We start from the raw sequence: 13828 nt of genomic DNA, 5'->3' as shown, positions 1-13828 counted from the left end.
CGCCGTCGGAACCCTGCCATCCCTGTAAGCAGCTCTGGCCCTCGCCCTGTCCAAGGCCTTAACCCTGTTCTCTGTCCCTGTCTCCAGCCCGCCTCCCCGGGCCTCTGTCCCTTTTCCCCCTCTCCATTGCTCCTGGTCCTGCCCTGACATTTTGCCCTGGCCCTGTCCCTTAGCCTTAGCCCCTTAGCCTGCTCGCCTCTTAAAGGCACAGTGCCACATTTTTCCCTATTTTCTTTGACTCCAGTGTTTTTGTGTTTTCCCTTAAAGGGACAGTGCCGCCTTTTGTTTGTATTGAATAAATGCCCTGTTTTGGCTTACTCTCATACCTGTCTTGTGTTGTGCGATTGGGGTCGGTTACAAACCATAACACCTTGTATCAAGAGCTCAGTTAATCAACTAGAGAAATGAAAACATGTCTCCATCCGTCTTGTTTTTTAGGTGGTGGGGATACCCAATTGTTCACGTTTGGTTTACAGATCAGGCCTTTAACTGCTCATCTTTTCTCTCCGTGGATACAGGACAGTTATTGACAATAATTGTCCATGTTGTGCTGCTCAAATTTCAAAAACCACGTTGTATATTGTGCTCCCATCTCTCAGCGGCCTAACTCCTCTTTCCCTGCAGAATGTGTTTCCTGCATCAGCGCAGCGTTCCTTTCTTCTCTCATGGTGCCAGCGAGGTATGCCACACATCTCAGGTATCAGGAGAATGCAGACAAGAGGAGGAAACCATGGAGGAGGGGAGCGTGGAAAACCAGTCAAGATTCATTAAATCTCTCATATAAGGAAATCTATCTTGTAAGTCACACCCTTCAGTCTTTGACCTAATGCCCCCACCTATCTAACTCAATGGGCCTCATTTATCTAGCAAAATACACACCAGTATACACTTAAATCTACACTCAATCTAGTTTCCATTTAAGATTAGATTGTAATGAGTCCTTGGAAACAGTCAGCATGCATATGTGTTTTAAGTCAATTGTGGCACAGTATTACTGTCCCGGATAGCAAAGCGACATTGATTCAATCATTCAACCATCGTTTTGGTCGAGGTTGAACATTTTATTTTGATTCAACATTGAATGAATGTTGACAACTGATGGCCTTTTTTATGGAAAAGCAATGTTGAAGCTACTTGACGAATGCTGCATGTGCGTGTGCGTGTGTGTGTGTGTGTGTGTGTGTGTGTGTGTGTGTGTGTGCGTGTGTGTGTGTGTGTGATTTAGAGAGATATTTCTCAGTGTCAGCAATTATTGGCAGCCGGGCAATTTGGAGAAGACGCTGCTATCTGTATCCATGAGCTGTGTGTTGATTGTCAGGTTCATCATCCATGTGTGTGTGTAACTTTGGTTGCCATTGTCAATTTGGGCACGATTGTATCAGAATAACCCACAATGTACAAGTGCACTGATAATATTTGTGTCCTTTAAACATTGTCTTTATGTGGACATAAATAAAGATTCTAAATGTGTGTGTGCGTGTGTGCGTGTGCGTGTGTGCGCGCGCCTGTGTGTGTATGTGTGTGTGTGTGTGTGTGTGTGTGTGCGTGCGCATACCTGAAGACCAGGGCGTTTGTTCGTCCGAAGCCCAGCACCAAAGACTCTGTGATCTCCAGACTCTCAGCTCTCATCAATGGGACCAGCTGCTTCAGGAGGCAGGCGATGGAGGGTGTGCCTATCACCTGAGCAACAACACATACACACATCAGCATGGAGGGTGTGCCTATCACCTGAGCAGTAACACACACACACATCAGCATGGACCCACTGTATGTCCAGAAGCACCATAGGAGGAACGGTTGCCATGTATCCCACAGTATGTCTCGCTTTTATGAGGAAGTATTCCTCTACATGGGACCAGAATTGCAGCTGGAATTAATGGGAGTCAATTAGTCGGACACAATTTAAAATAAATAAGTAATGAAACGAGTTTGCTTTAATTCAATAAATTTTAGTGGCTCAAAAACATCCACGCCAACCGTGACAGTGGCAGACATTCATAAAGCTGCCGTTTAGGTTTGGTTTCTCCAAGAGTGCAACGAGCACAGAGCCTTGTTCTTCCAGCTGTAATGTGGATGATGGCTTCTAGCCATTACCGTCCTAACCAACTAACATTAGTGCAGCTTAGCTAGCTAGCAGCATGCCGGCGATGAGGCAGATAGTGTATTCTGCCAGTTGTTTTGACTATTTTGCTTCTTGAAGTGGAATTTTTATAGCTAAGGTTTTTACATTGAAGTGAATGGGCACTTCCACGCCCGTACCTCACATTAGACCAAACTTGACCAATGTGGTGGCGAAGTGAATAAGGCAGATACAGGCTTTAGGGCAGTGGTATGGTTTAGCCAAACACAGGAGAGTAGTGGCTGGAAGACAGCCGGCTGCCTCTGACCGTGGAAGGACAACAATCTATGCACGTTGCAGAGCGTGTCTTGGAGAAACCAAACCTAAATGGTGTCTCGGCAGCTTTATGAATGTCCCCCATTGATTGACAGGTTAAGCCAATGGCAGCCATTGTTGATCTCCCGTAACAAGAGATCACATGAATTTGTTTACATTTGAAAGCTTTCACGATTTATGATTTTTGATATGTGTGATTTATGACACTAACTTGACATCTCCTTCTAACCCTTTCACTGCCACACGACAAAGGGTTAACCCTTTCACAACCACACTACATAAGGTTAACCCTTAACCATCTGTAGTGTGGTAGTGAAAGGTTAACCTTCTGTAGTGTGGCAGTGAAAGGGCTAATAGCGCTTCTAGCTGTATGTGAACCCCCTCAGAAGATTATTTATTTATATTTATATATATATCTATTTTGAAGAGGTTTTAACCCTTTCAGTGGCCATTGTTAAATCATGATTAGAATGTTCATCTCCCATGTGAGATGTCACACCTTGAGAGGGACAGTGTAGCAGCGAGTCCAAATCATTTGTGAATGTTGTACTTCACCTGAAAGTACACAACCTCTATTGCCTTAGATACCATCGTTATATAGAGCAATTGTTTAAAAACATCCACAGCACTTTTAGAAAGGGGCAGAATAAGTATTGCTTTTCCCCTGGAAATTCTTTTCATAATTCTCCGGAAGCGTATTGCTGCCACACCAGAAAAAGAAAAAAAAAATCTGTATCACGTTATAACATAAAGGTTTCACGTTATAACGTGATAACTTCTTGTTTGAACATAAAACGTTTCACGTTATAACACGATAACTTCTTGTTTTAACATAAAGGTTTCACGTTATAAACCTTTATGTTATAACAAGACGTTATCATCACGTTATAATGTGAAACGTTTTATGTTAAAACAAGAAGTTATCACATTATAACGTGAAACCTTTATGTTATAACGTGATACAGATATTTTACGTTATAACGTGAAACGTTTTATCTTAAAACAAGAAGTTATCACGTTATAACGTGAAACCTTTATGTTATAACAAGAAGTTATCACGTTATAACGTGAAACGTTTTATGTTAAAACAAGAAGTTATCACGTTATAACGTGAACCCTTTATGTTATAACGTGATACGTATATAAAACATTTTCTGGTGTGGCAGCAATACGCTTTCTTATAATTCCTTAAAAAAAAATCGAATTAATAAAAAATGTATGTTGTATCCCCTCCCTACTACACCATTGACCCATGTGGAATGCAGGATAAATGACATGCTGGTGCTCTAGTGGCTGCATGTTATCTAGAGCACCTTGTACACACTTGAATTTACAGTCTGACAGATAATGTTATTTAAAACGTCTCCCATCTAAAGATTTTAAATGCACCTAAATGGTTTGTTGACAGTAGCTGCCTGAAATGATTGATTGATTGAAATCTTTATTTCGGACATATAAATAAATACAAACAATATAAAATCAAAACAAATGATTGATCTGAAGAAATTAAATTAAAAAGAAAAAGAAAAATTCGAAAAGGAGTAGGAAGAAGTATACACTTAATTAATCCTACCCCTTTTCCACTACTCAATGAGTGTACTAATTTAAAACCTTATAAAACATGAAAAAAATGTATAAAAAATGTAAACACCCGTGAATGTCAATTCCCTTCCTCATCCCTGTACCTCGTGAACATAATTTCTTTATAATTCAGTTTGAATTGTCTCATATTTGGACATTGCTTTAGCACCACATTCAGACTGTTCCACAGTTTCACTCCACATATTGAGATGCAGTGTCTTCTCATGGTAGTACGTACACTAAGAACTTTAACATTTTGTTCTCCGCTCAGATAATAACCCCCCTCCCTATCAAAGAACAGTTATTGAATGTTTCCTGGAAGCACATTACCTTTTGCTTTATACATTAATTGTGCTGTTTTAAATTCCACAAGATCATTTAACTTGAATGTTTTTGACTTTAAAAATAATATGGTTGTGTGATCACGATAACCTGCAATGTGAACTATCCTTATGGCTCTTTGTTGGAGTATAAAAAGTGTTTCCCCAGACTTCAGCGCATCTCACTGTGTTTGTTCAGAAGCAACACCAACAATAAAGAAAGCAGAAAAACACACACTGACACACCAACAATTATACTAGACAACAAACAAACAAACAAACAAACACAATAGACAATAATAAACACTAGATACTGTAGATGGAATGATTGTGACACACACCTTGTTGTCATAGGTGACGCTGCCATCGGGTGTGGTGGCGGTGATCTCGGGTGTGGAGGCTCTGAGGTGACCAGGGGACATGATGCTGGGCTTGGCCACGCCCAGACACAGGATCAGATAGTTCCTCCAGAGAGGGATGTAGCCGTCACTAGAGCCCGCTGTGCTGGTCTTCTTAGCGTTCACTGGGCTGCTGTAGATGGAAGGACATGCACACGCAGACAGACACCGAATGAATGAGCGGTGTCAGAAATATTTCAAACATTCATAATGCATATATCAGTTGAGGACAGCCCTGGCTTGAATGTGTACAAATAATGTGGTTCAGCCTGTGTGTGTAAGATAAGATAAGATAAGATAAGATATTCCTTTATTGATCCCCTTGGGGGAAATCCAGGTATCATAGCAGCATGGGGGGGGGGGGTACAGGTAGTAGAAGACATACAGGTACAGGTCACAGAATAATAGTAGGCTACAGGGGAGAAGTACAAATAAAAATAGAATAAAAAGGCAGTGTAAACAATATACAATATAATGAACTCTGGGCATGCGCATATGGGCAACATGGTGCGAAATGAGGGTATGTATGCCCTCTCAGTTATATTGGCCCTACAATAAATATAGTTACAATATATAATCTAATAATCTAAATCTAATATATAATCTAAAAAAAACAAAATGCTAAATGCTAAATATATGCAATATATAATCTAATAATCCAATAATCTAAATATAATCTAGTGTGTGTGTGTGTGTGTGTGTGTGTGTGTGTGTGTGTGTGTGTGTGTGTGTGTGTGTGTGTGTGTGTGTGTGTGTGTGTGTGTGTGTGTGTCCTCAGATAGAGAGAGAGAGCACGTACTTGGGCTCCACTAGTGGCAGCAGCAGCTGCAGCCGCGTGAAGGCGTAGGGCCAGGCGTAGCTCAGGGCCGTGGGGCAGTGCTTGGGCAGGTGCTCCTGACGCAGGAAGCTGTGCAGACACAGGACCCAGGGGTCCTTGACACACTGGGCAAAGATCCAGACGTGGCTGGGGCTCTTCACGTCGTAGGAGCTGCTCACCAGGCGGGCCGTCCACTCGACCAGCCACTGGAGGTCCACGTGGTGATTCAGCGGCAGGGTGGACTGAGGGGGAGGAGAGGAGGGTATTTGGGTGAGAGGAGGATGAGAGGAGAAGAGAAAGGAGGAGAGAAAAGGAAGGAAAAGGAGAGGAGTTGAAGACACAAAGGTACACATCAGTAAAACAAGGCATGTAATCATGTCTAGTATTGTATTACTGATTTTGCTAAAAACAAACATCGACACAGTAACAGGTGTCTCACCGAGTCGGACACAGCCACATGAACAAAGCTGTCCATTACAGCTGGGCTGAGCTGGTCCATGACCTCTATCATGGGTTTGTCATCGTCCTGGAGGGGGAAAGGCAGATTTAGTTCCTAAAAGTACCTCATTGTAAATAGTTAATCAAAAGCGATTATCTTTTATTTGATGCTTGCACAGTCTAGGAGGGCATTGTACTTGTATGTATCATTCCATTCTTTTCTATCCTGGTGCCAAAACCAATACTTCAAACGATGCCAGTTCCAGACTTGGAACATATTAGGGCTGACCCCGACTAGTCGAATAGTCGACTAATGGATCAAAAGGAGCCGTAGTCGACTGCCAATCTCCCAGTCGAATAAAAAAATTAAATAAAAATCTGCAAATTTTGGCCAATCAAAGTCGACTATACACACATCCTTAGTCGGGGACAGGCCTAGATCATATACACTTGTTATTTCCGTTTTTTGGAAATTGCACCAGTGCAGCTAAAAGAAACTTAACTGGCACGTCAAAGTAAGTAAGGTTTGCGAAATGCGCTCCATTGGTTACCTCAGCGTGTCCCAGAGCAGTGAAGAGGCCGCGTATCTCTCGGAGGACTCCGACGGCCAGCTTTCTGGTGCTGGTCTGACAGGAGCAGAGGAGCAGCAGCGCCAGGCCCTCGACAGCGTGGAGCACCGAGCAGTGAGGGCTACGCTCCTGTCTGGGACTGGCCTGGAGGAGGAGGGGCACAGGAGGGGGCAGCATCATCATAAACACTTCATGTTTACCAGCATTCTGAACTATAAGGGGAGATAATACAAGTACAAGTAGCACCGGATAGTCGTTTGACGCTAAGAAACGCCATCCAACTCTCTGGCGTGGGAGTGTGGCTTGGCGCTGCTACCCACCTCCTTTCCTCCCGGGACCTTCCCCTGGAGCTGCAAGGCAAGCCTCCACTGGTTGAGCAGCTGAAGCAGCAGCTTGACCGATGTGTCTTGCAGACCCTGGTGTGTGTCCTGTACCTGGAAGGAGGCCGGGAGAGCAAGACAAACGCATGTGTAAAGATCAACATACTGTTTTGAGTGTAGGCATACAAAGTGAGATCACTACACACACACACACACAAAGGTATAGACAAAAGTTTGTGTTTTCAAAAAGTAGAAGTCAGGATATGAATAAATAATAAAGTCTGCACGCTTCTTATTTTCATCACAGATCCGACATTTCAATCCAATACAGCTCTTCATCCTGCAGGGTATCTCCTCTCCTATCAGGGTATGATCCTCTCCTATCAGGGTATGGTCCTCTCCTATCAGGGTATGATCCTCTCCTATCAGGGTATGGTCCTCTCCTATCAGGGTATGATCCTCTCCTATCAGGGTATGGTCCTCTCCTATCAGGGTATGGTCCTCTCCTATCAGGGTATGATCCTCTCCTATCAGGGTATGATGGTCCTCTCCTATCAGGGTATGATCCTCTCCTATCAGGGTATGATCCTCTCCTATCAGATTGGCTGTGCGTGACACACTCAGAGGTGTGAGATCTCACCTCTCGCAGCAGAAAGTGTGTGTAACCGAAGAGGACGTCTTCCCTCCAGTCGGAGAAGTCCAGCAGCAGACTCTGCAGGGAGTTCTGGGAGATGAGGCGGAGCTCGTCGTCCATGTGGACCGTCAGTCTGAGAGAGAGAGGGGGAAACCATAGAGACATTATTACAGTCACCAGGATGACTGAGACAGACATTATTACAGTCATCAGGATGACTGAGACAGACATTATTACAGTCACCAGGATGACTGAGACAGACATTATTACAGTCATCAGGATGACTGAGACAGACATTATTACAGTCACCAGGATGACTGAGACAGACATTATTACAGTCACCAGGATGACTGAGACAGACATTATTACAGTCACCAGGATGACTGAGACAGACATTATTACAGTCACCAGGATGACTGAGACAGACATTATTACAGTCACCAGGATGACTGAGACAGACATTATTACAGTCACCAGGATGACTGAGACAGACATTATTACAGTCACCAGGATGACTGAGACGGACATTATTACAGTCACCAGGATGACTGAGACGGACATTATTACAGTCACCAGGATGACTGAGACGGACATTATTACAGTCACCAGGATGACTGAGACGGACATTATTACAGTCACCAGGATGACTGAGACGGACATTATTACAGTCACCAGGATGACTGAGACAGACATTATTACAGTCACCAGGATGACTGAGACGGACATTATTACAGTCACCAGGATGACTGAGACGGACATTATTACAGTCACCAGGATGACTGAGACAGACATTATTACAGTCACCAGGATGACTGAGACAGACATTATTACAGTCACCAGGATGACTGAGACGGACATTATTACAGTCACCAGGATGACTGAGACAGACATTATTACAGTCACCAGGATGACTGAGACAGACATTATTACAGTCACCAGGATGACTGAGACAGACATTATTACAGTCACCAGGATGACTGAGACAGACATTATTACAGTCACCAGGATGACTGAGACAGACATTATTACAGTCACCAGGATGACTGAGACAGACATTATTACAGTCACAAGGATGACTGTCTGTTTGATGAAGACATGGACCACTAACATGTTGACTCACCGTGAGAGAAGGTCAATGAGTTCGGGTTTGGACATGCCATCGGGGAGGATACGAGGAATGGCTGCCACACACGTCCTGAACAGATCAATCTTAGGCTTCCTCTCACCACTGAGCATGAGAGAGAAAGTGAGAGAGTTAGAAGATAAGACTCAAATGAAAGATGAATCACTACACCTATGTCAAGAAGTATTTAGAAGAAATGGGTGGGGTTTACCAGAGGTCAACAGTGAGTTGCCTCACATCTCTCCAAGCTGTACCCTCAAACCAGAGCTATTCATGCCATGATGAACCCCGGAGTGCAAAAACACGCTTGGAGTGTTAACTGCAGCACAAGGTAAGACTGATGGTTTATTATTGTTATGTGTTGCCACCATGCAGAAAATGGGCATGATTTATCAACTGTTCAGTTCGACTGAAAGTTTATTTCACAAATTGGAGATAATTATTCCTTACATATGTGTATTACTAAATGTTTGGGTCTGAATGAAATTTAACTTGGTTGAAAAGCTATAGTGGCTTATTATTTTCTGGTGGTTCTGGATCAGTATGCCAGGTCAAGGCTAATTGTTTTCTTGGTTAGGCTATTTATAATGATGTCTTTTCAGAGAGTAAGCGGCACTCTCATGATATTTATTGCACTTTGAGTAGTGCCAAAGTACATCACCCCATATGTTCCTGCGGGGCTGGTTAAAACCATTCTAAGAAGTATAATTGCTGCTATGTCTGCTATGCAAAGCATTCATACAATTACATTTGAATTGGAGGACTGGGATGTATGCTCAGTTATTATTAGACTTGTAATTAGAGTAGTTTGAAGTTTCAGTGTGGCTTGTATATACTGTACTGTAGGTGTAGATTGGTAGTTTATAGTTTGAGTGTCTAGTTAAAAGAGGACTCACTCTGGGTCTCTATTGTATTTATAGAGAAGTTGCTGTACTACAGAGTAAAATTAGCTCACAGCCAACTCTGTACATAGTGTCAGGCCAGAGATATAGCCCTAAACTACTGCCCATGCTCCAGCTTCCGGCTTTACAAAGGGGTTTACTACAATGAGGTGAAAAAAGGGCAGGCGTCAGACAATGGCAGTCAAAGGTTGCCACTCCTTGGGGCGACTGGGTAGTGTTGGCGGTTGGGAAGCCGGTGGAGTATGAGTCCTGGTCACTGCAATAGCGACTCCTACTGGCTGGTCGGAGCGCCTGTTCAGCAGGGAAGGGGTCTAGGGAAAATAGTGTGAACCTCTACGCTCTCCCAGTGAAACTCTGAGCTGTAAGGCGAAAAAGAACTCCACATGTATTTGAGGAGGCATGTGATAATCTACACCCTCCCCAGGCCGACAGTAGGGCAGTGCAACAGCCAGGAAGGGAATTGGCATAATGACAAAATTGGGGCATGGGAGAAATGTACAAAGGCAAAAAAGTTGCCACTTCTACCAAACACAGTAGATGTTTCTTTGTCAACATTTTTCATCCTGAGAGTGTAGTTTGCTAGCTTGAAGACTTGTTGTCATTGCTGATCCTACAGAAAGGAATTTGGGAGGTTTATACGCATGGTCAATATCCTGTAAGTCAGACTATATTACTAGCTCATTGACAAAATTGTGTGAGGGTAGAGTTAAGCATCATTATGATATCTGGCTCTACCAAATTAATAGCTTTTGCTGCCAATGTTTCTGAGCGGAGATTGCTCTAGCTAGCCACATAGCGAGAATTAATCAGTTATGCCTCAATCTAGTAAATAAGTTGCTTTGTGGTGGAATTTCCCTGAGAGGTGTAGTTTGTTGTTTCAGTATCTAGTTTACATAGGTTGGGTTTGTAGTTTCAGTATCTAGTTTACATAGGTGTAGTTTGTAGTTTTGGTATCTAGTTTACATAGGTGCAGTTTGCCGTTTCTGTATCTAGTTTCCGTACGTGATCATGTCCTCTGGTTCCTTGTTGAGCATCTGGACATTGGTGAGCATCATGCATCGTCCCACTTCCTTGTCCAGGTGTCTCAGGATGTTGTCCAGAGCCTTACGCACCTGGGAGTAGTACAACGACATGCCTACAGAGGACAGAGAAACACACAGAGAGACACAGGCAGAAACCCTTTGTTTTAAACACAGATTAGTTAACACAGTTGCACACAGGCCTGCCCTTAGCTACATTGGAAAAACTACTCTCACTCACACACACACACACACACACTGAAATGAGTGATATTGTACATGAATGACAAACAGGTAAGGGACATAAACATTGGCAATGCAGTCAGTTATTAAGAGACATACAGGTTGGAGAAAACAACTAAATCAGGGAGACAACACAATAACATACATTATAAAGCAGGTAGCTCAAATCAAGCAATCCGATTGGTTCATAGCCATGGTATAATGAGCGATGCCCTTTAGCCATGACATAATAACCACATACCATGGCCTGTCTATTGCTTAAGTATCCGCTTCAAGTGATACACACACACACACATACACACACACACACACAGACCAACCGACAGACTGACCGACCGACCAGCCGACACACAGACACACAGACCTATGAGCTTGGCCTCCTCCTCAGTGAGAGTTTTGCTGAGGTAGGTCTTCTTCTTCTTCAGGGAGTTCCCCGAGGGCAGAGTGGCCCCCGTGTTGGGCATCGGAGGCTCGCCGTCCTTCTGCTGCAGAGCGTCAGCGATCACCAGGAATGCCCTCAGGCCGATGTTCATACGCTGGAAAGCAGATACAACACATGACCACGTACACTACATAATGTGTATTATATGCATAATATGTTTGTGTATTATATTATGCATTATTATATTTCTTACGATTTCCATTACTTAAAGGGGAACTATCTTATAAATGGCCTTTTCCAGGGGTTTGCATTGTTTTCTAGCAACGTGGGGTTGTACCAACACTGTCTGTCTCAAATTTTTGCGCATTCCTCCAGTTCAGATGAGACCAGATCCTCCCCCACTGAACCAAGCCATTCGAATTTACGCATACCTCTGACGTGTAAGAGTTCTGATCTGCCACCGCCCGCCCACAATCAACTGTGATACGTTTATTTGAGCAGCGAGTGGAAATAATGCGGAAGCGGTTATTGAGCCGAGACCTTCAGCTGTTTACACACAAAATTAATTAGTAGTCTCTCTCTCTCTCTCTCTCTCTCTCTCTCTCTCTCTCTCTCTCTCTCTCTCTCTCTCTCTCTCTCTTAAAAGTGATCTGCCAGTGCAGTGAGTATGGGCGGAGCCCAGCCAAAAACAGCTTGGAATCTTGAAGGGCAGAACGTGCTGCTCTACAGTACTTGATTAGAAATACAAAACAATGCATTTTTTGAAAAATAAAAACTTACAGATGTGTTCCATAGACTCACAGGAATTGTGTAAAATTGCCCAAATAGTGAAAGAAATAGTAAGATAGTTCCCCTTTAAACATTTTCAATAGTGACTTCCATTTCAGTTAGTTTTCAGACAGCCTTTTTTTTTTATCCACTTTTTCTCGCATTTTCTATATTTTCTCCCATCCCAATTTCGTATCATCCAATTCAACCCTCCCCTGTCACGGACGCTGTTTCTTGCCTCCCACAAGCCGGCTGCAATGTGGACTAAGTCATACATAGCACAAGTCCCCTCCGGTACTTGAGGTAACAGCAGTCGCATCTTTTCACCTGCGCAGCTCGATCTCTCAGTGGCGAGGAGTAACGCGTGGGAGGCTCACGCTGCCCCCAACACTTCCTGATTCTACTGCGCAGGCGCACCAACCGACCTGTAGGAGTCGCTGTCCACAATGCCCGATCCCCACCCATCAGTTTCCCACCCCCTAATACGGCCAATGTGTATTAGTACGGACGACCAGCTAAACTGAAAGCAAATGTGGAGCGCTGGGCTCGAACTGACGAGCCCAGCGTCTCCAGCATTTCGTGGCGAGCGCCTTGCCCACTACGCCACATAGCCGCCCGTAGTTTTCAGACAGCCTTTTAATTAAAATGTTTGAATTTTTTTTTCATTAAAGTTACATTTAAACTTTTATTTAGTTTAAGTTCAGAGTTGTACTTTTTCAACATTCTCGCCTGTATGACGCAATGTTCATAGTGAACACAGTATGAGCTGTTTTCTCTGCAAACCTTCGGAAAGCAAAAGTCCCCATTTGTTGGTTAAATCAGATGACTGTAATCTGGTGTCATCTGATCTGTCATTCCTCCCATCAGGCCTGGCTGTATGATGTAACAGTAGCCTGCATACTGAAGCCTACAGGTCGTATCCTCACACTGGTGGCACGTCATGTCCCAAAGCTGCTAGGCCAGGTCATGCCTCACATGTTGAACTGATGATCCAGCCAAATAAAAAGTGGAATGCACTTTCATTTTAACACCAACTAGGGCAGTGGTTCTCAAAGTGGGGTCCGAGGACCCCCGGGGGTCCTTGAAGGGTTTCCAGGGGTCCCCAGCCAAATGAGGATTACTAATGAATTCATTATTATTATGTCATTAACTAGACGGTAGTCCAATGAGAGAATATATAATGTGTGACTATTCTGATAATGGGTGTATATTCCTCTATTGTTATCTCCTCAACTACAGAAAAGACAGCTATGGAATTTTGAACTAAAACAAGAATCCTCTAAAACAAGAATCCTCTAAAACAAGAATCCTCTAAGATGGGAGATACATTTTTAGCAAATCCGCAGCCTGGTGTGAATCAATTTGACGAGAAAATGTTTGAGAACTACTGGCCTAGGGGACACATTGCTGGTCTCTGTCTCACTCTTTCTGTGTGTGTGTGTGTGTGTGTGTGTGTGTGTGTGTGTGTGTGTGTGTGTGTGTGTGTGTGCGTGCGTGCATGTTCACCTCTGGGTTGAGACTGAAGGCTTTGGCAGGTTTCCCAACACTCAGCAGGTCAAATATGATCTCTTTCATTGCAAAATCCAGTCGCTCCTGAGCAGAACACAGGGTACACAGTGTTATTGGTAAATATTGTGTCTGTGTGTGTGCGTGTGCATGTGCACGTGTGTGTGTCTCTCAACCATGTAACCTCCTCTTTGAAAAAAGACGGCAGTGTCTGCCATGCCATACCATTTGTCAGTATAACAACATTTACCTGAAAGGTAAACAGGAGTAGACTGCAGTAAGGTCTCATTCACATCTAATCAGACAATGTGGGGAAAAGTGTCCCCTTCTTTTGAATGGGGTAGTTATTTCTTTTGAATGGGGGTAGTTATTTCTTTTGAATGGGGTAGTTGTTTCTTTTGAATGGGGTAGTT

The 13828-nt window shown here is 43.5% G+C and overlaps 1 protein-coding gene across 1 annotated transcript in view; it reads right to left on the bottom strand.

The window, feature by feature from the left end:
• The window catches only part of fryb (furry homolog b), a 118505-nt gene that overhangs the window by 51121 nt on the left and 53556 nt on the right, over positions 1-13828 (bottom strand). The window contains exons 14-24 of the mRNA XM_084320763.1: positions 13416-13502; positions 11124-11295; positions 10500-10632; positions 8593-8700; positions 7479-7605; positions 6839-6952; positions 6501-6662; positions 5951-6037; positions 5494-5753; positions 4638-4827; positions 1556-1680 (exon numbers count right to left, since the gene is read on the bottom strand). Of these exons, the coding sequence (XP_084176889.1) occupies positions 1556-1680; positions 4638-4827; positions 5494-5753; positions 5951-6037; positions 6501-6662; positions 6839-6952; positions 7479-7605; positions 8593-8700; positions 10500-10632; positions 11124-11295; positions 13416-13502 (1565 nt within the window). The remainder of the gene's footprint in view (positions 1-1555; positions 1681-4637; positions 4828-5493; positions 5754-5950; positions 6038-6500; positions 6663-6838; positions 6953-7478; positions 7606-8592; positions 8701-10499; positions 10633-11123; positions 11296-13415; positions 13503-13828) is intronic.

This window comes from Notolepis coatsorum (assembly GCF_963971535.1).
Source record: "Notolepis coatsorum genome assembly, chromosome: 8".
NCBI lineage: Eukaryota > Metazoa > Chordata > Actinopteri > Aulopiformes > Paralepididae > Notolepis > Notolepis coatsorum.
Note: the sequence above shows the minus strand (reverse complement) of the source record. Positions and strands in the feature narration are given on the sequence as shown.